Here is a 22850-nt window from a genome sequence, read left to right as displayed (position 1 = left end):
TTGCATTTCAGTGACCAATATTTGGATGTTGGCCAATAAATAGAATTTGTGACGAGCTTCTAGTGACCGCCATTATTTGGACTATATTCAGTGACCAAAATCGATACTTTTTGTGACCAACTTGTGGGCCATTAATAAACGTTTTTCTTGTAGTGATTAGAAGCCGACATAGTCCATCAAACAACACTTAAAGCAAAGAGTTATGATTGTACAACACATAAATAAAGGAGAAACCTCCGAAAACATTGTAACTAATCAAGGGACAAGCCATGAAATGTAAGATGAACTAGAAGCTGACATAGTCCATGAAAGGGTGACACAACCCAAATAGCTCTCTGAGAATTGGTGCGTAGAGGGTAAGGTTGTGTGATAGTTCCGTCCTCCAAGTTGAAGATACCCATATCATAATGCTTGGTCACCATCGAATGTAGGATAACTTGATGTGTAATCATCAGTGTAATATATGGAATTTGACTAGCATCCAGGAAACTATGAAGCTAAAACAGAGATTGAATCATTGTCGCCCACAAACAGAGCCCCGTCTCCTATGCTTTTCAACTCAACCTTGTGCCTAATAGATCCATCTTCATCCTCGAACACCCACTTGTAAACCTCAAAGCCCGTAGTCCGCCTATTATTATGCTTGAAAAAAACCGTCCATTAGCGCATAATTTCTTAGGATATGCAACAAGTCTCCCTTAGTTGATTCCGCAAGATATGCATGAAAACCATAATCTTGGAATGGCTCTGGATGTGTGAGTAGCTTTAGCTGTAAAGAGTTTTTAATATCACTGCTACAAACATCAAATGACCAAATCGCTCCAAGTTGTCTAACTGCGTATACTTGATTTTTATAGAATATAACATCACCATATAAACATCCATCCTTGAGGTAAGTCCAAGAGCTTTGGCCTGCCTTGATGAAAACCAACCGGAACCAGCTATGGTAAAGTGCTACAACCACATAATTCTCCGGATTAAGAGCGGAATGAGTGGACAAGAATCACCTTACGAACATAATGCTTGTAGTAGGAGTTTTCATATATTCTGACACGGCCTATAAGGGGAGGGAGAAGAATGGGATTTGCTTTGGTGAAAGGATTACTGAGTGTTATGATCACCCCTTATTGGATCTACTGTGGCCAACCAACCATGGCTAAAGCCACACCTCCTCTTACTAAAAGGCACTTGCAATTCAATATTGTTGTAGATTATTCCTTCAGAAATGTTGTACAACACCCTTCCTCAGTCACCGTCGTCATCCTTGTTTGGGATCAAGAGCATGGGGGAAGTTGTTTATTGCGCCACTGCTGCGTTGCATGATTATAGAGTTTGGACATAGAACGCCATTGCTTGCAAACGGCAGAAAAACGAACATGGTCAATGGGTTCTATAACTTATCAAGAATAAAAAAGATGAGCACTGGAAGACTTGTCCATCCCCCACTGCTGAAGCTGACAGTCGGGGTCCTACGACAAGTTTTCTTGTTTTAAAACTGGACATGACTATAACGTTGAAACAGAAACGAAAAGCAGAACAGAGAACAAAAGAACAAGAAAAGAAATGATGATGAGAAGTGGCCTCTATATACTAACAATTGAAAACAAATTCTTTAAGAATAGGGAGACAATTAGGGCCGTTTGATAATCCAATTTTATAAACTCAAAAACAGATTTTAAGTTGAAAGTCCCAAAAACCTTGTTTGATAGGCCCATTTTTAAAAACTCAAATCCAAAAAAAATTCAAAAACACCCCATTATTAAAAATAAAAAAAGTTAAGTTATACGGTTGTTTCTTTCTTTCTGTCTCTCTCCTCTCTCTCTTGTCGCTCTGTCTCTGTCTCTCTCATCTAGGGATGGCAAAAATTCCCGTCATTTTCCGACCCTAACATGGTGTCGGGGAGTTGTTGCACACCACCAAAATTGATACGTTTTATGCCTCACATCTTTTTCCTTTTCTTTTGTTAATTTCAATTTGAGGATTAAGGTTTCTGGTTTTTTTATTTTTTATTTTTACATCTTAAAATGAGTTTGGAATTAATACCAAACAAGTTTTTAGATCTTAAAATCACTATTTGAAAACTCATGTTTTAAAAAAGAATCATAATTTTTTAGTTTACTTTTTCGAGTAGAATACCAAACATGGCCTTATTTTTCAACGACAACAAGAAAATAATAAGATGAGTAACCAAAATTCCAATAAATATTATTTTTTATTTGTTTATAAGGAAACTACACAAAATACCGACTCTAAAAAAACAGGAATTAATTAAGATGTCAACAAAAGCTGTTCTCCATATGTTTCACAAACTCATCAAAATCAATCACTCCATCTTGGTTCATATCTGCTGCCTTAATCATCCTCTTGCATTCGTCCAATCCGAATGCATCCTTGAAACCGAAATTGCTTAAAACTCTTTGTACCTCTGCTGCATCTATAAACCCATCTCTGTTCTCATCAAACACATCAAAGGCTTCCTTCACCTCCTCCAAGCTGGGCTCCTCCTCATCAAACAGTCTCCAAAGCTCCTCTGCGCCAACCCTCTCTCCAATATTGTCTCCCTCTGCCTCATGTTCATTACACATTCCTAGCCGGCCCATCACCATATCTACTTCTTCTCTGCTTAGTTCTGTTTCATCGTGTGCCTTGTTGTTGCCAAAGAGAGGCTCATGGGTTGGTGGTAATTCAGAACTAAGGCTGTGTGTTTTGGTCCAAACCTTCCATCTGGTGGAGACAAATTTCACAAGGGGTTGGAGAAAGTTCTGTATGTCCTCCATGGATAAGTTGATAATATTAATGCAGAGAAAAAGTATGGGGCTTTGTATCTTAAGTACAACCAAGGCTTCGACACTGTTATATTGATGAGAAAAAGCAATTGCCTTGCCTTTGAAGCGTCAACGTCTTCAACTTCTGTGTCAAGTCACCACCAATTTTCCTGGAAGACCATGGATGCACTAGAATTAATTAGAACGGACAGACTTAAATAGAAAAGCCACTCCTATTCCTAGTAGGAAAAGGACTAGGACTAGAGACTTTCTAAGAGAGAGAGGTTTTAATTTTCAAACAAAGGTTGATGACAGTTTTGTTTCCTCCAGTCTAGACCAAACCTTCTTTCTACGGGTTTCCTCATAGGTCATGCAAAGAAAAAGCAAAAAAAAAAAGAGCTTCCAAGCCAAGCTGAAGGTTCACATCACATTCATCCATATATAATTATTATAGTTTTCTCCAAAGTGCTTCTGGACATGTGAGTGCGCGACTGACTGTTATGTCTCCTGGGGAATTCCAAGAACATTCTGAAACTTCCAGGAAATTGGGAGGGGCTACCTTTTTTTTTTTTCTTGCGTGTAAGCAGTGGCGGATCCATTAAGGCGCAACGAGGTGCATCTGCACTTCCTCTTATCGGAAAAATTATTGTAGGTGTTTCAAATTGCCCCTTTGCTCAACTGGTGTATAAATTACCTTATTTCCATTTAAGTAAATGTCTTTGTCCTTTTATTTTTATTTATTTTTATATTACTCAATTTACTTAAGTTTACAATGTAAATAAGGAAGTACCCCCTATTTGGATTCAAATAAAAATACTAGAAAATCAAATTCCCACCAAATCAAAATATGAAAAATTGATTTTAGTGCAAAATACAATTTAGGCTAAAAATGATGGCTCATTAAGTCAATATATACTTCATAATAAAATCTCATAAAATCAAGTTTTCTTATTTGATGTGTAAGGAATAAAAGCCGCTAAAAATTATCTTGAGAAAATGATTATTCTAAAAAACCATTTTTCATACTTAGTCAATATTGCACTTCCGCTAAAAAAATTTATGGGTCCGCCAGTGCGTGTAAGAAACAGTGCAGTTTACACTAATGATTTTATGCTCATAATTTACATCATAATAATTCGCAAGAGGTCCCCTCCCCTTGTAGACTTGTGTTGTGGCACTTTGGAGGCCTTCTGAGGGCCTATATATGTCCAATTTCCTCAACTGCAGATCCTTCCTATTTGTTCCTGGATATTTCGGACCCAAAGGAAACAAATTTCCAACTTTTCATTGGCTTGATTTCTAATATCGAAGAAAAGAATCCTAAGAAAACAAGGGCAACCCACTTGAGTTGAGTTTGTTGATATGTCCTCCATGGATAAAGCAGAGACAAGGTCTTAAGGTGTGCTACATAATTCGGGCCCAACTTCAAACTCGGTTCGGGCTTGGAAGCTTTGAAGCCCAGCATTGATTTCTCTTGGTTTTTAGTTTTTCCACTCTCAATTTGCAAATGGTAACTAATTAATTACAAAATGTGTAATGTTACGAACAAATAATAACAGTAATTAATAAGAAGACATGGTTTAGTCAAGTTGGTTAGAATGGATGTGCTCTTCATTCTACACTCGATTTTCTATAATTTAAATTAGATTAAAATAGAATATCGTTTTTATAAAAAACAAAGACTTATTAGCCTTTTTCAGGTTTTGATTTATCTAGAGTGAATGTCTTACATCTCTTATGTTTATAATGTTGTTTTTTTAACTTATCTTCAGTTGGAGTCTTTTCCCACTACCTAAAATAAGAGAAGTAGAGGTATGGTAACAAGCAATCAAAGTTCCATCTAGCTTTTAGTTTTTGGATGGAACTCCAAAAGGTGCATTTCCCCTACTTTTCCCATGAAAGGAACCTTTCTTCTGAAACATTTTCCAAGCACTTACTCTCCAAAATAATTTAGTGGAAATAATATGATAGGTTTCATCATGTCATGTCAGTCAGTCATCCATCCATCCCAAATGAACCCAATACAAAGTCATGCCATAAACTAAAATTCAACATCTCATGATAAAATTGCGCCCACCATTTCACCCAGGGCACAACACAAGAACTCTCACCCAATAAGGAGGCATGATGCATCATCAAAACGACATGTCAGACTCATGTGCATTTACACACCCCAAAAAAAAAAAAAAAAAAAAAAAAAAACGAAGGCAAGTGGGTTTTGGTGGTGTATTTGAAAATTGTTTTTCTGAAACTCTAAGATGGAAATGTGTTGGAGATTAATTGGAGTTGTTCTAACTAGGTTTTTAGTTGAAGTCCTTATCAATGTATAAATGTAACACCTTAAGGCTTAAGCTTTCCGAAAGGATAGAGTCCTTCAATGATATATTGGTAGGCATGCATGCCACATATTAAGATAACATTTCAAAAGATTGACATGGTAAACATTATTAAAAATTAAAAGCTCTTTTAACGGAAAAAAGTTTGACTTGACTTTTCCTCACTACATTTTTTTCTTTCTTTAAAGAAGAACATATTTTTCTTAATTGTCTTTTTCTTACGAAAACAATTTTGGACAGGGACTAAGTAAGGTTGTTCATAGGTCTGGGAGAACTTTTCTATTCAAACAAACATAAAAAAAAAATAAAAAAATTGTTTTCAACTCAGGCAACCTTTTTCTGTATTATCTTTTTTAAAGTATCAGAAAATGTCATTGGGTAACGAAAACATGAAGAATTGGAATTATTACTTAAATGAGGATAATATAGTAACTTCACATTTTTTCATATTAAAAAAATTAAAAATTAAAAACAAAATCAGATAATGAGTCCTATTTTTATGTACCCATTATCATTTTACTTTTATTGTTAAAAGAAAAGAAAAATCAATTGGCACATAATAATGAAAAATCATACGAAAACCAATAAAGAGCATAATAATGACCAAGGTTTGATGTTAACTTGATTTTGGTTGCTTGAAAGGTTGGATGTTAGCATGGAACAGATGAGGACCACTTGAAAAATTGCTTGAAAATGTCATTGGGTAAAGTAAACATGAAGAATTGAAATTATTAATTAAATGAGGATAATATAATAAATTTATATATTTTTTTTTCATATTAAAAAAATTAAAAATTAAAAAACAAAATCAAATAATTAGTTCTATTTTTATGGAATACAACTACTCATTAATTTTTTTAATTTAAAAAAATAAAAAAAAGAAAAGAAAAACCAATTGGCACATACGAAACCAATAAAGAGCATAACAAAGAGCAAGGTTTGATGTTAACTTTACTTTAGTTGCTTGAAAGGTTGGATGTTAGCATGCAACAGATGAGGACCACATGAGTTTTCATGGATATTTGGATGAATGTCACATATATTACTGACCGATAAATGCTAAAATCAGGATATTGTGATTTTCTTTTGTTTGTGTTGTTTAGTATGGGATAAATACTTACACAGATTTTCTCCTATGTAGACGTTCGAATATTATTACAGTGTATACGTCATTTATTTTCTACTATCCCTCCCTTTTTTTCTTCCTATCTACAATAATATCCACATGAAAATAAGTTAGTTTCAACGTCGGCATAGGAATATATATGTGAAAATTCTGAATTTTTTTATGTTGGAATCACATGCATGGGTCCCATAACAACTAATTTTGTGGAGAAATTGTGGGCTGCTAGCGACAACAAAGACAAGGAAATATCTGAATGTTGCTGTTGGAGGATGGATGAGAGACGCAAACATAAATGGAGTGCGATTTTGAAATATTATCCAAGAAAGTGAAATAGCTAGAAAAAGGAAAAGCCACTTTTTGTGTTTGTGGATATACTTGGCTCAGAGTGATTACACTTTTTGGTATTTTACAAATTTGGATTCGTTTGTTTTTGAAAGAGATAGATGCCTCGCGTATTGACACTAGTTCAAAGCTTATCTCCACAATTGGGGGCCTACAACAAAGACTTTTTTTTATACAATATCTTTTGAATCCTCAGTTTTCTAAACTGTTTCCCCACTAGCTTTCTTACATATATTTTTAAATTCTGAACACTGAAAATAGAAAATCTATATCATTGCAGTCTCCTTGGTTTGGTCAAAAACAAAACAAGAGAGAAACACGTTCCATTGTAGCAGCTACGGAAAGCATCTGAGAAAAATGAAGTTTATTCAACAAATAGTGGATTTTGACGCATATTTTTATTAGCTATCTTATGCTACCTCACATATGTATACAAACACTTGCTGAACCATCTACCTAAGGTGAAAATAAAAAAGACCTGTCCATGATGTCACACAGAGATTTAACCCAAAAAAAAGAAGTCTATATGATCTAGTCAGAAACAGCTTTGCTCTCCTACAAAGTGATTATCGGTTGTATGCTGTAACTTCTAGGAAAGAAGTTCCAACACCAAGGGTGATCAACAATATTGGCTTATGGTAAAATTTGTCAGCAGCAAAAAGTGGCAGGGAGGTAAACTCCCTTCCATCACCTTGTGAAAGTTTACAACTCTGACTTCAGCTGTGATCATGTTCTCTCATGGAAGTTGAGTGACCGGGACAAGGCTGCAGGATTGGCTTGCAACACTGGAGACGCTTCAACCACGTGATTTTTCTCGTCTCCCTTTGATTGAAATGCCTGGAAGAGACCTCCCTCATTAGTACAATTTCCCTTTTCATTCTTAATGCCTAATGTTGCCCATATGGAGCTCTTTGCTGCTTCACTTGGATCATCAATCCTTAATGTTTTTGGAATCCAAACACATCCATCTGAAGTGTTATTCTTCGCGTGATCTTCGTTCTGGGAGCTGGCTGGATTAAGAATGTCCTCATCTCTTGAATGTTTCCCTAAGGTTGGGGAATTTGGACCAGAGCTTGTAGCACAGTGGCTAAGAGTAGAGGATGGTGAGGAGAGACTTGGTAAATTCCAAGAGTCCGGTACAGTGCAGCCCCAATATGGTGGTGCAGGGTAGAATGATATTGGAAAGCCTGAATGGCAGAAAGGAGGTGGAGGCATTCCAGAGGGCCACTGAGCTGAGTTCCATGGATAAGGCCAAGGGGAGCCTGGAAAGCATGGTACTTGAGGAGGGAAGCTTTGACAGCTTTTAATCGCTGGCTCTTGTAAACCAACTTTACCTCCCCTCTCTGATGAATTTGAAGCTGTAATAGAAGATCCACTTGAGTGGGCATCCCTATTATCTCCTGGTATGGAAGAAACCCCAATTCTTTGTTCAGGCCTATGGAACCCACTTTGAGTACAATTTTGTGCTTGCTCTGCAAGGTTCAATACAGAAGCCATTGATTCACAAAGAGGAGAATCCGAACCAAAGGTCAGGACAGTACCATTGCTTCCCAAAGTAGTGTTGTGTGCACCATTTGCAGCACTAGCACGAGCTGTTTGCAGAGCATCTGACATTAACATGTGACGATATTGTGAAGCTGAAGAGTTTTTATTCTTGCGACGACCAGCACCCACAGGCACATTCCTCATGATTCCTCCAGCAGTCCAGTATCTCTGACAGTTCTTGCAGAAATGGCGAGGCTGGTTGACATTGTAATTATTATAATAACAGAACTTGGTGTCCATGCTATTACATCGAGGACATGGAAGTATCTTGTCTGGCTTCTTTAGAGTCTTTTCTTGTGAGCAACTGGCCTCACTCTGGTCTCCATTATTAGAGGATTTCAGAGATGAAGTTTCTCTATCAACTGATGGCGTTTTAGGATTCTCGCTAATTCCAGATGATGTTGTAGGAGTTTTTAAGTCTTCTGTGATTTGATATGAGGTATCATCTTCCTGCTTCTCAGCTGTGAGTTCCTTCTCTGATATTGTTTCCTAATATTTCAAACAAAAAGGTCTGATCAGAAAAGTGCTGTAGCTGTTTTTTCAGTAAATTGAAACAAAAATATGTAGGGAACCCTGAACTAGGCTTAAAGACATAAAAAACTAAAGAAGAATAAAATTAGATGAAAAATCTCATCTGATGTATAATCCATATTCCTTACTGATAGACAGATTGTTGAAGGCACACAAGCTAATACATTGATTTATGAAAACTTTGTAGATAGCCATTTTAGACAGCAATCAGCTTTCATGTGTCGATACATATAAACTTTTATTATTATTCAGAAACTTTACCATTTACTAACACATCAAGGGGAATTAAAATTAGATAACAAGGGAGCCAAAGAAAAGCAAAGGAGTTGTTATAGAAAAACTAAGCAAAACAGAAAAGTTTGTTCAGAAAGAAAAGGTAGAACAGGCTTGTGGGGAAAACATTTATATCACTGCAGAAAAACCAAAAGCACATCTGGGAAGTATCAGAAGCTGTTGAACTGACAAGAGTAATTCAATCCTGACCAAAATGAAGAAAATTATAGAAAACGCTTTTCTCTTCTCTCTAAATTTTTTGCCAGCCATGTCAATCTACAAATTTGACATAAATGGATAAATGCTTCTGAGAAAAAACAGAGTAAGCAAATCAATCCATGGAAAAAGTCCCATAACCAAAAGCATAATTACTGCTAAAGTGCAGTCTTAAAAAGTTAAGCCTTTTCTAATCCATGCTTTCTGGTTCCCTCTCCAAACCATTAAAACAGCTTTTAATCCTCAACGAGAACTTAATGATTAAAATGTTAACCAAAAAAGCTTAAAACTTGTGTAACTAATCATATTGAAAAAGAACCCAATTTTGGAAAACTTGAACAGAATCAAACTAAACCCAGAAAAAGACTCGTAAATCCAATACATCCTTGAAATACAGCATCCGAATATCATGACGTAATCCTCAAGTCCCACAATGACCATAAAATAGACAACCTCGAGATAACCAAAAGGACAAAAAAAAAACCAAGAATAACACTGGCCAAATTGACAATCTTGATTACAAAACTACAAACAATCGGGATGATTAAGTATTTCAATTGTGAGATCAGATCCCAAAATCACAAACTCCGTAGTAAAATCAACCCATTTACAATTCTGAGCTTCTGATAAATGATGGGTTGTTCTTAGAATATAAAAAAAGCAGCAACTTTTCATAGAAAATAATTGAAACTCAAACATACCTTGTCCACTCTCGTTGAGTTCCCTTCAAGCGAATTAGTAGTAGCTGAAGAAGAAAGCTTTTGCTTGTCATCAGAACAGTCTTGAACACCACCACCACAAGCAGTGGCAGCAATATCAGAATCAACGGCTCCACAAGACTCATCAATGGCGGAAGAAGCCTCATGGTTCAGTGGCGCCAAAGCCAAAGGTATGGTCTTTCCAAAGAGCTTTATCGTGGGGCCTTCACTCTCGGAAGACATTCTAGTAATTTTGATTAAAACCCAATAAAAGAGTCTCTCTTTGTGTTTCAAACGAAGAAAGACACAAAGACACAGAGTTCCAAGTGTTTTGGGTGTTTGCGTATGTTGCTGTAGTTGGTGTGGTTTTTGAGTTTGATCGAGGAGGAGGGAGGGGGGGAGGAAGAGAAGTTTAGAGAAGAGAAGGGTGAAATGGTAGTGGGGTTTAACGAGGTGGGGAATGCCACATCATCAAAGGGGGAGATTTGTGAGCCACAAATTGTATGTGGCCTTTGAGATCTTTCGCGCTGTTGGATTCCCCCACATTTCTTCAAAAGATAGTGCTTTCTTTTGTCCTCTCTTTTTTCCCTTCCATGTCAGCAAAAACCCCCCTCCCCTCCATTTCACCCTTTTTTCCCCCACAATTACTCCTTTTTCCTTTGCCTTCACCTGCCTGCCTTCTCCAAACTTAAATAATTTACAACATAATAAATTGTTTGGATAAGTACTCTTGAAATTCTTTTTGTTAGTTGCAAAAGGAGAAGAACTTTTTCAAATCCCTATACATTTACACTGCGTGTCATGCTTTCGTGGAAGACAAGCGAGACTTATAAATACTTATTATTAATTATAAAAATTTAATGTCGAATTGTCCTAAAAAAATTTGTTAATTGTTAAAGAACCTTTTCAAATTCCTTTACAGTTATACTGTGTGTCAGATTTTCGTAGAAGACAGTGAGACTCATAAATACTTACTATTAATTGTGGAAGTTTGATGTCGAGGTTTCCTAAAAAAATGAACGAGACTTATAATTACTTACTATGACTAGTAAGTAATGAAGTTTGCCAATTTGGAAAGTAATCTAATAAAAGCATTCTTTACTAAAGTTACCAAATGAAATATTACCTTGTCAAACTTATTAATTTAATAGTATTTCTCTCTAGTATATTGAAAAATGGGTTTAGGGAATATGAAAAATGTAGGCAAATTGTAAATGATATGGAAACGTGCAAGTTAGCATGTTTGAATTTGGTTTGATAAACTAGCAGTATGGATATATTTTTCTATTCAAAAAAGTACAAAGGAAAGAAAATGTCTATGAAATTCTACACACATACTTTGTCTTTGGAAAAACAATTGGTATCAAACACTTTCCGACACTCGAAAAGAATTAGCCTGTAAAATTACTTCTCTTCCTTTCCGAAAATTGTCCTAGTTTATTCTTTTAATTTTTTTATTATAAATTATTGTGTAGCTTTTTGGAGCAGAGCAACGCCCGAATGGCCTTTGCCAGCTGTGGGAAGTTATAGGTGTGTTTGTGAAAAAGGTCGCTTGCAGTAGAAAACACGTGGCAGGTGGACCCGCGGGGTCACCGCATTGAACATTGAAAGTAGGGTGGTTGTGGGGCCCACCTGCAAAAAGCGTACTGAAAAGGTCATCTGATCATCACCGCCGTTCATTCCGTAGTTCCAAGCTGATGGCACTCTCTCTCAGTCTGTCGACACAGAAAATCCTGTTCTTGTTTGTGGCTCTCCAAATTTGTAATAGAGATTTCTTTTTTCGGGTAACAAAATTGTATTTATTTGGTTTTGATGCCGTCATATATTTATTTATTACATCATTTAGCACAATTATTCTGTTATGTGGGATGTAATCATCTGTAGCATTTGCGAACACACGCCGTTGTCAGAGCACTTGGAATGAAACTCTTGTTGATATTGAATTCAAATCTATCAGCTATAAACGACATAGTTTGGAATTGCCTCCATTTTATTAATGCATTGGGCTCATTTTGATTTTTATAATAATTTTTTTTTATTATTTTCAATAAAAATAATTAAAATTACATAGAATTCTAAAACGACAGAATTTATTATAATATAGCTCCAAAATGGAGCTTTGAGATGTTCTTTTTTTGGTTATTGTCAAGAAAAAGTTCCATTACTTGCAAACACAACATTAGAAAAAGCACAAAGACAAAGACACATAAGCAAATACATAGTTTGTGTAAAATTACGTTCTATTATTTGTGGTTGCCATTTTAAAGAGATGCATTGAATCCTCTACCAATATATTATTATATTATTATTATATTTGAAGCAGTGGCTGGCTCAGTGTACAGGTGGAATTATGGTGGTCAAGTGAATTTGAACTACCTTTTAGGCTTTTAAGCAATTATAGCATTTTTATGAGGGTGATAGAAGGATGTCATCATCCTCTTTACGCAAAGCAAGCACACTCTGTTTTCTTTCTTTTTTTATTTTTATTTTTCAAACAAAAGAAATACTCAAAATTCAAGGCTTTATATTTGCTATAACTTGTCAAACAGGTCTAGCCTAATATAAAAGGACTTGACTTTTAGATTAGAGGTCTTAAATTTGAACTCCCATATCATTTTTGTTGTGTATAAAATCTTTTTTTATATAATTTACACTATCGCTTGTACTCCCGGAATAAAAAACTTACTACAACTTGTTCTGTTGGCCGACATAAAACGATTGCATCCAATTCAAGTACGAAAAGTCAAAATCTCTTTTGCTTGGAAATTCAAAGTCACCATCTTTCTCCAATAGATATAGATATATATATATATATATATATATTATCTTTGACAACATAAATTGTTCTACTTTTAATTGGGTTCTTTGTTTTTCAAAGATATTGAAAATATTTACAGATGAGATGATTTTGGACTTCAAAATATTCCTGCTAGACTTTCACTCATTTGGCAATGGATGGTTGGACTTGGGATTTTTCCCTTTTAATACAGTCTGTTAGCAAAAACAAAACTAAAAATAAAAGGAAAGCATGGCTACAATTTGATCTGTTGCTGTTGGCATGGCAGAGATAGCTGTGATGAGATGGGCTCAAGCTTTATGTACCACATATTTGACTATCCCTCCAGTTTAAATGGAAATGCAGATTTGACAAATTGCTAGTAAAAGTCAGATAGGCTAGAGACTTTAAGAATATTGTTGGGGTACGCAAACCACTCAGAGTTTAGAGACAAGAAATATCAAAACCTTGTAGGTAGGTCAGGGATGGACGGCTCACACACAACAGTATCTGATCTAATTAAGGCTTTCTTTCTTTTAGCTAAATTGATGTCTCTTTTTAAATGCAACATGAAAGTTGAGATAAACACAGACGATTTTATACACTGATTATTCAGATATGATTTTTTTGACCCCATTTATCAACCCCAAGTAATATGACTTGTTTATGTTTCTTTTCTATTAATAAAATTAATGATAAGGAGACGGATAGGGCTCTCGGAATGTGTAGATCTATGTTTGTGCATCCGATGATCGATATTGAATAGCTAATCTCACCTCATCCTTTATTCTATTTAAAAATGAAAATAAAAATGTGCAGAAGTTGCTTAATTTCCACTTGGTTCAAAAAGTTTTACCATGAATTTCTAAAATGATTGTAAGCCAACATGTTCATTTGTAGCAAAGCTTCCTTCAGGCAATGAACTGACTATATGCTTTTTCTCAGCTCAGAGTTGCAACCAGAGGTAAAACTGCATCCTAAATTCCCTTCGCAAATATAGTAAGTGAAATGAAAACAATAAGTCCAAATTGTCTTGGATATTATATATAGTTGCGGCCAAATAACAGGCGGTTCCTATGTTTCTACATGTCTTCTGCACAGGAAACGGTGTTTTGATGCGGAGGAAAAGAAGAAAAAACGTACGACGGGTCGTTTCGGTAGAATGCGGCAAGAAGAAAGATGAAACGGCAGCATGCGCATTGCGCACCTTCACCTTGGCTAAAGCAGGTGAAGATGACAGCATTTGAAGACAGGCATTTCCTTCCTTCAATTTGTGCATTTGGGCTTTGAGTTGGTGGCACATTTGGAACTTGGGAACTACCTGAGAACCACTGCAACCATAAAGCCTTTAACTTTATAGGTACCCCAAAACCAATTCCTTTCCTTTTACTTGTTTGAAAGTGTTTTTTGTCTGGTTAATGAATTCTCTGTTCTAAACTGATCATGGGTTTCTTGCAATTGTTGTATAATTGTTGTGCTTGCTTTGTATATAAGATGGTGGAAATGGAATTTATAATTCTGCTTTTAGTCAAAGTGAATATTAGAAATTACTGCTCCTTATGCAACATGTTTAGAAAAAAAAAAAAACACTTCTTTTATTTTGTTACTAAAAAAAGTTTCTTTTATATTTCAATAGTCTACTCTGTTATGTTTTCCCCTGAAGAATTACCGAGATTACAACTTACGTATTTCCTTTTTATGTTTAAAATTTGTAAACTCAACTTGTGCATCTGTAATGGCAACATCATCACCAAGCATATTGGTTTATATCTTGGAGATTAGTTCATATCTTGCATAGTTTTTGTTAGATTGAACATGTTAACAGTGAGGAATCAGATTTGGTATTCACCCCTGAGGTATACAGCATTACAGATCTAATCATGACCATAAAACCTTATCTCAAACCCATTAGATTTCCAGATTCCATTGGTGTATTTAGTCTTAAAATAAAGCTTATATTAAAAATGAACTTTCTAAGTGGTCTTGTTCTCCTATAATGTGAGATCATCTATTGGATTGTGACCTTTTAGGTGGCCTAAGCAGAGTTTGATTTCAGTATGCCTACTGTTGATGCTACAAAATGGTATGACACTTCTGGGTCCAACTTAGTGATGTTGTCAGCTTCGGTCCTGTATGAGCTTCGGTAGAGCGATCGATCTACAAGACAAAGAGCGCTCAGTAAGCCCTATGGCGCCAGTGTGGTACCTGCCGAAGGCTCTCCTATGCTTAAATTAGAATAAGTATGGAGTGAATAGTAATTTGGATAGAGTATTGGTAGGATACCGAATGTCGCAGTTACCTCATTTTGGGGACTTGTGCCTATTCTTATAGATTTTGAGAGGTGTGCATCTTGAGTGAAATTTCGATGTGGGAATGTGGACATTGTCTGAGGTGGCTCTACGTGTACTTGTGAGAAATACTGGATGGAATCATGGGTGCCGAGTGCTTTCCTTGCCGATGGTGATTTGTAGGTCACAGTCGATTGTGACTTTCTGGTGGGTCATATCCATGGGTCCCTTATTTTCACATGTGATCCTCTCATTGGCCAGTTAGATATAAGGGGAGGGGTTAGAGAAAAAAAAAAACAGGGGAGGGGGGGCTGTGGTCTGAGGAAGAAGAGTGAGGGAAGAGAGAGAGAGAGTCATATTTTTTTTTAAAAATCCTGACTTCAAAAATTACCACTTTGCCCTTCTAAGTATTTTGACCGTATTTTCTTCGTTATAACTCCGATTCGAGTCCACTCCGTGTCTACGGGCTCATTTCGTCGCGCTCTACGCAACGATACAAGTAGAATAGTCAAATTATTTCTCGGTCAAAAAGTCAACTTTTCCTTTCCTAGAATATTCTAAGGGCAAAAGTGTCTTTTTCTCTTAATAGTTTAATAGTTAAATATTAATTAAGGTTTGGGTTATTACAAGCTGATCCCTACAGAGGAGGACATTAAGAAGGTCGATCAGATGATGATGAAAGTTCCAGCTGCCATTTGAATTTACCAGATCTTCTCCTTACCCCAAATTTGGTGAAGGCCAAGCTCATGGGCGAAGAAAAAAGTAAGTATCCGCCATTACCGTTCGATAGCTATTACTTTTATTATAATCTGCCTTACTGAATGTTTCTTTCTTTGTAGTGACGAAAGTTAGAGCAATGTCAGAGTTGTCCAAGAGATAGCTTATGGCGGGGAACCAGGCTAGGTAGCAGGAGCGCTGACCGAAGGCAGTAGCTCGGCCCAAAAGAAAACGGTAGAGCCATCGGAGTCTGATATGGAAAACCAGACTCTTTGCGATCAGATCTGACATTTTTACAGTCAGCAACGAAATACAGATGAGCTAGTTGCCACTTAAGAGGCTTATCAGCAGGTCACCTGCAAGCGGCCTGTCGTCATTAATATAGATATAGCACCACTACCGAAGAAACCACTGGTGCCAGACCACCTACAAGCCATCCTTGCAGTTGAGGAGGAGGATGATGACTAGCCTGCTGACCTTATCACACTTGCCTATCCTCCAAAGTCAGTCCAATTTGCTAACCATATGATTGTTGGTTAGCAGATGGACCTGGGCGAGATAGACGAGCTGCCGAAAAGGTTTCTTCGGGAGGAAGCTGGCTGTGCCTTCCATGTTCAAGCCTTGGTAAGCCTATGATTTCATATGGATCTTCCCAAGAAGGGTTGAAGGTTCCTTCTACTGGGTTCTTGGTATCGAGCGATACCTTGCGCATGACTCAATCGTCGATTTAGAAAGAGCGAGGTTCACTCTTGAATCATAATATCTTGAAACAAGTTGTTTGTAGGCCTCATTCCGAAGGTTTGCTTGCATTCGGCGTTCCTAACCTAAATCTGGGTTAAGGGCAAGTTATGTTTTATTGCCTACGGGTGCAAAGGTTGCCATTCGATAGGAGGTTTCACCAATTTCATTTGGTACAACTGCTTTCGAATCAAAGGCAATATAGAAATGAGTTTTCCTTGTGGACGTTCGGAAGGATGTCCGAATGACCCATAGTGCCTCTGGAAGCTTTTCCCACCAGTCGTCCTTAGCGTTGTCTAGTTGACGTTTCATGATTTTCTTGATGATTTTGTTTATGGCTTCGACTTGGCCATTTGATTATGGATGAGATGGTGAGGCAAAAAATAGATTTATCTTTGGGTGATTACAAAATTATTGAAATGGGTCCAAATCAAATTGCTTGCCGTTATCGGTGATGATTGCATATGGGATACCGAATCGGCAGCATATGTGAGTCCATACAAAATCTTCTATCTGTGCTACAGTAATGGTCGCCAGTGCCTCGGCCTCTACCCACTTGGTGAAGTAGTTTATAGCTACCACAGCGTACTTGACTTGTCTTTTTCCCTACGGCATTAGGCTGGTAAGATCTAGCCCCCATTGGGCCAAGGGCTATGGGCTTACGATTGGTGTCAATGGTTCAGCAGACACGTGGGGTATGTTGCTGAATCTCTGGCATTTTTCACACCTTTTCACCAAGGCGATTGTGTCGCGATGTACGGTTGGCCAGAGATAGCCCTGTCGAAACGCCTTATGAGCCAACGACCGAGAATCGGAGTGATTGCTGTACACGCCCCCATGGATCTTCGGAAGACATAGTCCTCCTCTTTGGCAGTGACTCACTTGAGGTAATGTGTGGTGTAGCCACGTTTGTAAAAGACATTACTAATAATGGTGTACCTCACAGATCAGTACCGTATTTTGCGGGCTAAGGCCTTGTCATTTGGTAGGGTGTCGTTCGTCAGGTAAGAGAAAATGAGGGTCATCCAAGTGTCAGCATACCATACGACACATACTGGAGAATCGACCGTGCTTGGCTGTGTCAAGATTTCTATGGGAATTTGCCTCCCAATTTTATTGTCTATGGCCGAAGCCAGTCTTGCTAAAGCATCGGCATGACTATTCTTAGACCTTGGTATTTGCCGAATCTTGTAGGAAGAAATTTTTTGAAGTTACTGATGTGCTGCCGATAGCTAGGCTGTCATGGAGCGTCTTTGGCGGTAAAGTCGGTCGTCACCTGGTTGACAACAAGTTAGGAGTCACTATGTATGTTGATATGCCTAGCACCATATCCTTTGCTAATCGAAGGCCAGCTAAGAGGGCTTCATATTCGCCCTCATTATTGGAAGTTCTAAAGTTGAAATAGATAGCATATCCAATCTTGACTTCATCAGGAGTGGTTAGGACAAGACCGACGTCGTTGAACCGTTGACATATAAGACCCAAATTGGGATTGTAGGGTCGAAGCCTTTGTCATTCGTCAAGGTGTTTCTAGCTAATGCCATTGTGGCATCCGAATATTTAGGAGCTTCCGAATGAGTTAATTTAGATATAAAATCTGCGACGGCCTGGCCTTTCTCCATTGGTCTGGGTCGAAATTGGACATCGAACTCCCCTAACTTAATCGCCCACTTGACCAATTGGCCAGATGTCTCGGCCTTCTGGAAGACCTGTCGTAGTGGTTGATTAGTTAGGACGATGATAGTATGAGCCTAAAAATAGGGGGGAGCTTGCGCGCTGAGATGATAAGAGCGAAAGCCAGTTACTCGAGGGAAAGGTACTAAAGCTCAGCATTCTAGAATGCTTGACATAAAAGATTGGTAGTTTGGCTGTTTCTGGTTTCTGTATCAGTACAGAGCTTACGACAGTGTGTGATATGGATATGTAGAGAAAAATGACTTCCCCAGGAAGGGGTTTTGAAAGGAACGGTGCCTTACTCGTGTAGTCCTTCAGTTCTTGGAAAGCGAAATCACATTTGGCCGTCCAAGTGATATGCTCCTTGCTTCCTTTAAAGGCTTTAAAGAATGGTGCACACTTATCCGTAGCCTTTGAAATAAAGCCTGCTAAGGCCGCAACACACCTTGTGAGGCTCTGAATATCTTTTTGTGTCTTTGGCCTTTCCATGTCTATCACAACTTTTATTTTTTCAAGTTTGCTTCGATCCCTCGTTGGCTGATCATGTAGCAGAGGAATTTCCTGGAAGATACACCGAATGCGCATTTTGTCGGGTTCAATCTCATTCAGTATTTTTTTAAAGTGTCGAACATTAGGGGTAAGTTGTGGAGGTGTTGATCGGTAGTCTGACTCTTTACCAACATGTTGTCAACATAGACTTGCATGGTGTTGTCGATGTGCTTCGGGCAAGCCGTATTTAGATATGTATAGTCTTGACACATTCGCAATTCATCTTCGAACCATTACAGAGTTTGACCTACTGGGTAGGTAGCCTCTCGGATGAAGCCGATGTTGTGAAGTTTATCGACTTCGGCCTTCATGGCTTCATACCGTTCGGCATCATATGATCGTCGCTTCTGGCGCACAGGGTTATAAGCAGGGGAAATACTAAGCTTATGGCAAATGACTTCAGGAGAGATGCCCAGCATGTTGTCATATGACCAAGCAAACACTTCGAAATAAAGGTGTATGAATTGGATGAACTCAGATCGGAGGGTTGTCGTTAGTGTAGTACCCATCTTTACACATTGGTTGGGATGATTCTCGTGTAAGACCACCGTATCCAAGTCTTCTGGCTTGTGGCATGAGAGTTTCATCTCTTGGATCATCTGGCGATTCATTGTCGTTCGACACACTTGCCCCAGAAAGTGCTTACATGGGGGCCCTAAGAGCCTTTGACTTAAGTGTCATTGCTTAGCAAGTCCGTGCGCTGAGCTAATCTCTCCTGATGACTCTCGTGCCATAATAGGTTAGCAATTTCATTAGCATTATATGAGGGGAGAGATGTGCCTTGATTCCGGTGAGTGCCGTTTGGCCAATAATAATGTTATATGCCTGATCGTACACCATGATTTTTTGTGAGGCCACGCCGAAGGTTGTGGGCAAGCTGATGCTGCTGACGAGCTAGACCAGATCTCCTGAAAAACTGAGGAGATGAGTGACTTATCGGTTGACATGCTTATCATCTATCCCAAGTTCTCCAAATGCATTGGTGAAAATGATGTTGACTGAGTTGCTTGTGTCAACAAGGATTTGTCCTACGTCAAAGTCGGCAATTTCAGCTCTGATAATCAGGGGATCATCATGCTGGTAAAGGATCCCTTTTTCTTCTTCCTCTTAAAAGGTGATATGTTCCTATTGGATCTTCGACACTTTCCGGTGTCTATTGCTTTCAATGTCGAAGACTTGGGGATACTAGGCCACCCTGACATACTGTTTCATAGACCGGTTAGATACACCTGCTAAGGTCGGACCTCTACTGATAGTGTTAATCATATTGATTTGTCAGTTGGGAGCTTGGGCTGGAATTTGCTAAGGCCTTAATATGTATTAATCTAGCTTGCCCTCCCGAATGAGGCGTTCGATAATCTTTCTCAGGCTAATACATTGTTCTGTATCGTGGCTATTATGCTGGTGATACCGACAGAATTTTCCAGTATCCCGGTTATCCTATCGATTAGGCTTTCTGTTGGCTGGTTTGGGAATGATCTCTTGTTCGTTCATGAGGACGACCTAGTATGAGGTGTTGAGCAAAGTAAAGACTTCTTGCCCTTAATCATGGTTCACCAACGGTTCTCGGTGAAGGTTATTATTGTATCTTCCCTTGTTCTTCTTGTAGCCTTCTTGTCGAGGACGAGTGTCGTCCTTACTCTTATGGCTGCTAGATTTATATGTGACTGTATACAGAAGTTTTTGTGCTGAAAACTTCCTTTCATCGGATTATCCTTATCGAGCCGAGGGCCCGGGCTTTGAATTGAAGTATTTAGCCTTTGCATGAATGGTAGCTTGCTTCATTAACTCGTCATAGTATGCCAATTGCTAATATGCACCATATACCAAAAATGAGATGACTGAAGGCCACTCTTGAAGGCGCCAAAGGCTGCCCTATCATTGATTTCTGGACATCGAGAGTACTCGTGGCTAAATCGAGCAGCGTATTCTCGTAATGGTTCGTCATCCCGTTGCCGAATGGTGTACAAATCGTCATACAATCGGTCTGTCTAGATCACAAAATGATTAAGGAAAATCTGTTTCAACTCATTAAATAAATTTACCGTACTAGGTTCTAGCTTATAAAACCAGTTGAGTGTTGCCCCTGTAAGCGTAGATGGAAATATGAGGCATTGTCCTTCGTTGTTGAGGCCCATACATCCCAGTGCCTACTGGAATGTGTACAGATGGGTCAAAGGGTCCTCGACTCTCATATAGAACGGTACGTGTAGAGTCTGTACATCTTTGTCCTGTTTGGAATTTTTTACGACATCGGTAAATGGTCTTGGTTGAGGTTTACTCTATGCGGGTTCTTGAGAACGTATCATCTTCCATTATATGAACCTTCTGTAAGAGAAGGTGGATAACTGGGTCTCAGCTAGGTAGTTCCTCCGTTCGGCATGGCGTCCTCGTGGGGTGGACCTTAGAGTAACATGAAGCTTCTCTCGCTATTTGGTGTCTACTCGGCGTAGCGGAACAGTAGGCGGTTTCTTGAGTCTCGAACGGGATGTACTCAGGATCTGAGTCCCTTGTTGATTCTAGACCTTACACTCGCCGAATGGGCGATTTATTGCCTAACACCCATATTTGAGAATTGTTAAGGCGTGCCTCAATTCTAATTGGTGACTCGTCCCTTTCTTCTTGTCGATCCATCAATCGGTGGCAACAATCGAAATACACCTGGGGAAGATATGGCTTATTTTTAAGAGCCGAGACGATCATACACTTAGAAGGGGCGGGCGTTGCCTTCATCCCTTCTTTTCCCTTCCCTTGCCGATTGGGTGTGTACACGCTCTGGGAAGATTGACTAGTTTGAATGTTCCGAGTTTGCTGCTGATCGAGCTGCTTCTGCATTTCATCCACTTTAGACAAAAGATTATTGTTGTGTTCCTACATTTTTGCCATGTCCTACCATAATGCTGCGATTTGGGCTAGAAGCTCATCTTCAGTAGCGGTTTGGAATGTCGATGGATAGCCCGCTGGTGTGCCTGGGGGCAGTGCTGGGTTTGCCCCGCTTTGCTTGCTGAATGGTGACCCCTATGTCATCATGAACAATGGTACTGATGCAGTTCCCATCTTAATAGGGCAAAGGTAGTGGGTCGATTAATATCGCTTCCCACAGACGGCCCCAAACTGTTGATGCTCAAAAATGGTCTGACACTTCTAGGCCCAACTTAGTGATGTTGTCTGCTTCAGTCCTGTATGAGCTTCGATAGAGCGATTGATCTGCAAGACAAAGAGCGCTGGGTAAGCCCTATGACACTGATGTGGTACCGGCCGAAGGCTCTCCGATACTTAAATTAGAATACGTACGAAGTGAATAGTAATTTGAACAGAGTTACCTCATTTTTGGGACTTGTGCCCATTCTTATAGATTTTGGGAGGTGTACATCTTGAGTGAAATTTCGATGTTGGACTCTGGATATTGTATGAGGTGGCTTCATGTGTACTTGTGAGAAATACTGGATGGAATGAGTCGTCTACTATGCGATCAGCAATCATGGGTGCCGAGTGCTCTCCCTGCCGATGGTGATTTGTAGGTCACAGTCGACTGTGACTTTCTGGTGGGTCATCTCCGTGGATCCCTTATTTCCACGTGTGGTCCTCTCATTGGTCGGTCAAATACAGTGTAAACACCTATGTTCTGCCTGGTCATAATGTTGCTCAGCTTCTTACTCCGTCTGCTTTTCTGTGGAGATTCATGACTTGTGTAGGCATCCCTTATCCATGGAGTCTCAGAATTTCCTCAACTATGGAGAATTCGGTGTCGTGGCATCACCAATCCAGTTGAATATGTTGGCCAAAGATGAGCCGGTAATAGAACTATAGAGTGGTAGAATTTTGACAATCCAATCCTTTTAGCTTTGAGAGACTTCATATCATAGTTATGTTGGTTTTATAATCTGCTTTGGGAGGCTGAGGTGGAGTTAATGGTTATTTATTTGTTTTTAAGTCTTGAAATGGGCTCAGCGATCTCGTCATGTTGAAAAAGTAGGTGAAGTAGTAGCTACTCATTATTAGCTCTTTTTAGTTTCTTAGAAAGATAGGAAATAAAAATAGATGTCGAATGCTGTGGAAACGATTCCATAGATTATTCTGAAGTTCTAAATCACGGTTAGGCCTGACATGAATTAAACAGAAATTAGAGTTACCCTATTTGTTTTGAGAATTTTGAATCCAATTGAGCCAGGGCTTTGTCTCTCCATGTAACAGTGCCATGCTGCTATGTCTTGGATTCACTGATGCCAGCGAAGATGTATTATTGCATCAGTCGTATCGTTTTGCTGGAAATAAG

The 22850-nt window shown here is 38.6% G+C and overlaps 2 protein-coding genes and 1 pseudogene across 2 annotated transcripts; all 3 read right to left on the bottom strand.

The window, feature by feature from the left end:
- On the bottom strand, positions 252-1715 carry LOC109947106 (annotated as a pseudogene).
- On the bottom strand, positions 1797-3521 carry LOC18789735 (probable calcium-binding protein CML45). The gene has a single exon (XM_020554918.1). It carries the CDS (start codon positions 2775-2777, stop codon positions 2277-2279), a length of 501 nt encoding a protein of 166 aa, XP_020410507.1. The 5' UTR covers positions 2778-3521; the 3' UTR covers positions 1797-2276.
- LOC18792424 (cyclic dof factor 1) lies at positions 6919-10464 on the bottom strand. The gene is made up of 2 exons (XM_020555088.1): positions 9836-10464; positions 6919-8603 (listed from the first exon to the last, which is right to left on the bottom strand). The coding sequence occupies exons 1-2, from the start codon at positions 10073-10075 to the stop codon at positions 7296-7298; spliced, it is 1548 nt and encodes a 515-aa protein (XP_020410677.1). The 5' UTR covers positions 10076-10464; the 3' UTR covers positions 6919-7295.

Source organism: Prunus persica, chromosome G1, assembly GCF_000346465.2.
Source record: "Prunus persica cultivar Lovell chromosome G1, Prunus_persica_NCBIv2, whole genome shotgun sequence".
Taxonomy (NCBI): Eukaryota; Viridiplantae; Streptophyta; class Magnoliopsida; order Rosales; family Rosaceae; genus Prunus; species Prunus persica.
This window is presented reverse-complemented; position numbering and strand designations above follow the sequence as displayed.

Coding starts and splice junctions, on each gene's coding strand:
- LOC18789735 (XM_020554918.1), bottom strand. CDS start 2,777: ATGGAGGACATACAGAACTTTCTCCAACCCCTTGTGAAATTTGTCTCC.
- LOC18792424 (XM_020555088.1), bottom strand. CDS start 10,075: ATGTCTTCCGAGAGTGAAGGCCCCACGATAAAGCTCTTTGGAAAGACC. Junction 8,604..9,835: donor ACTCAACGAGAGTGGACAAG/GTATGTTTGAGT, acceptor TTGAAATATTAG/GAAACAATATCAGAGAAGGA.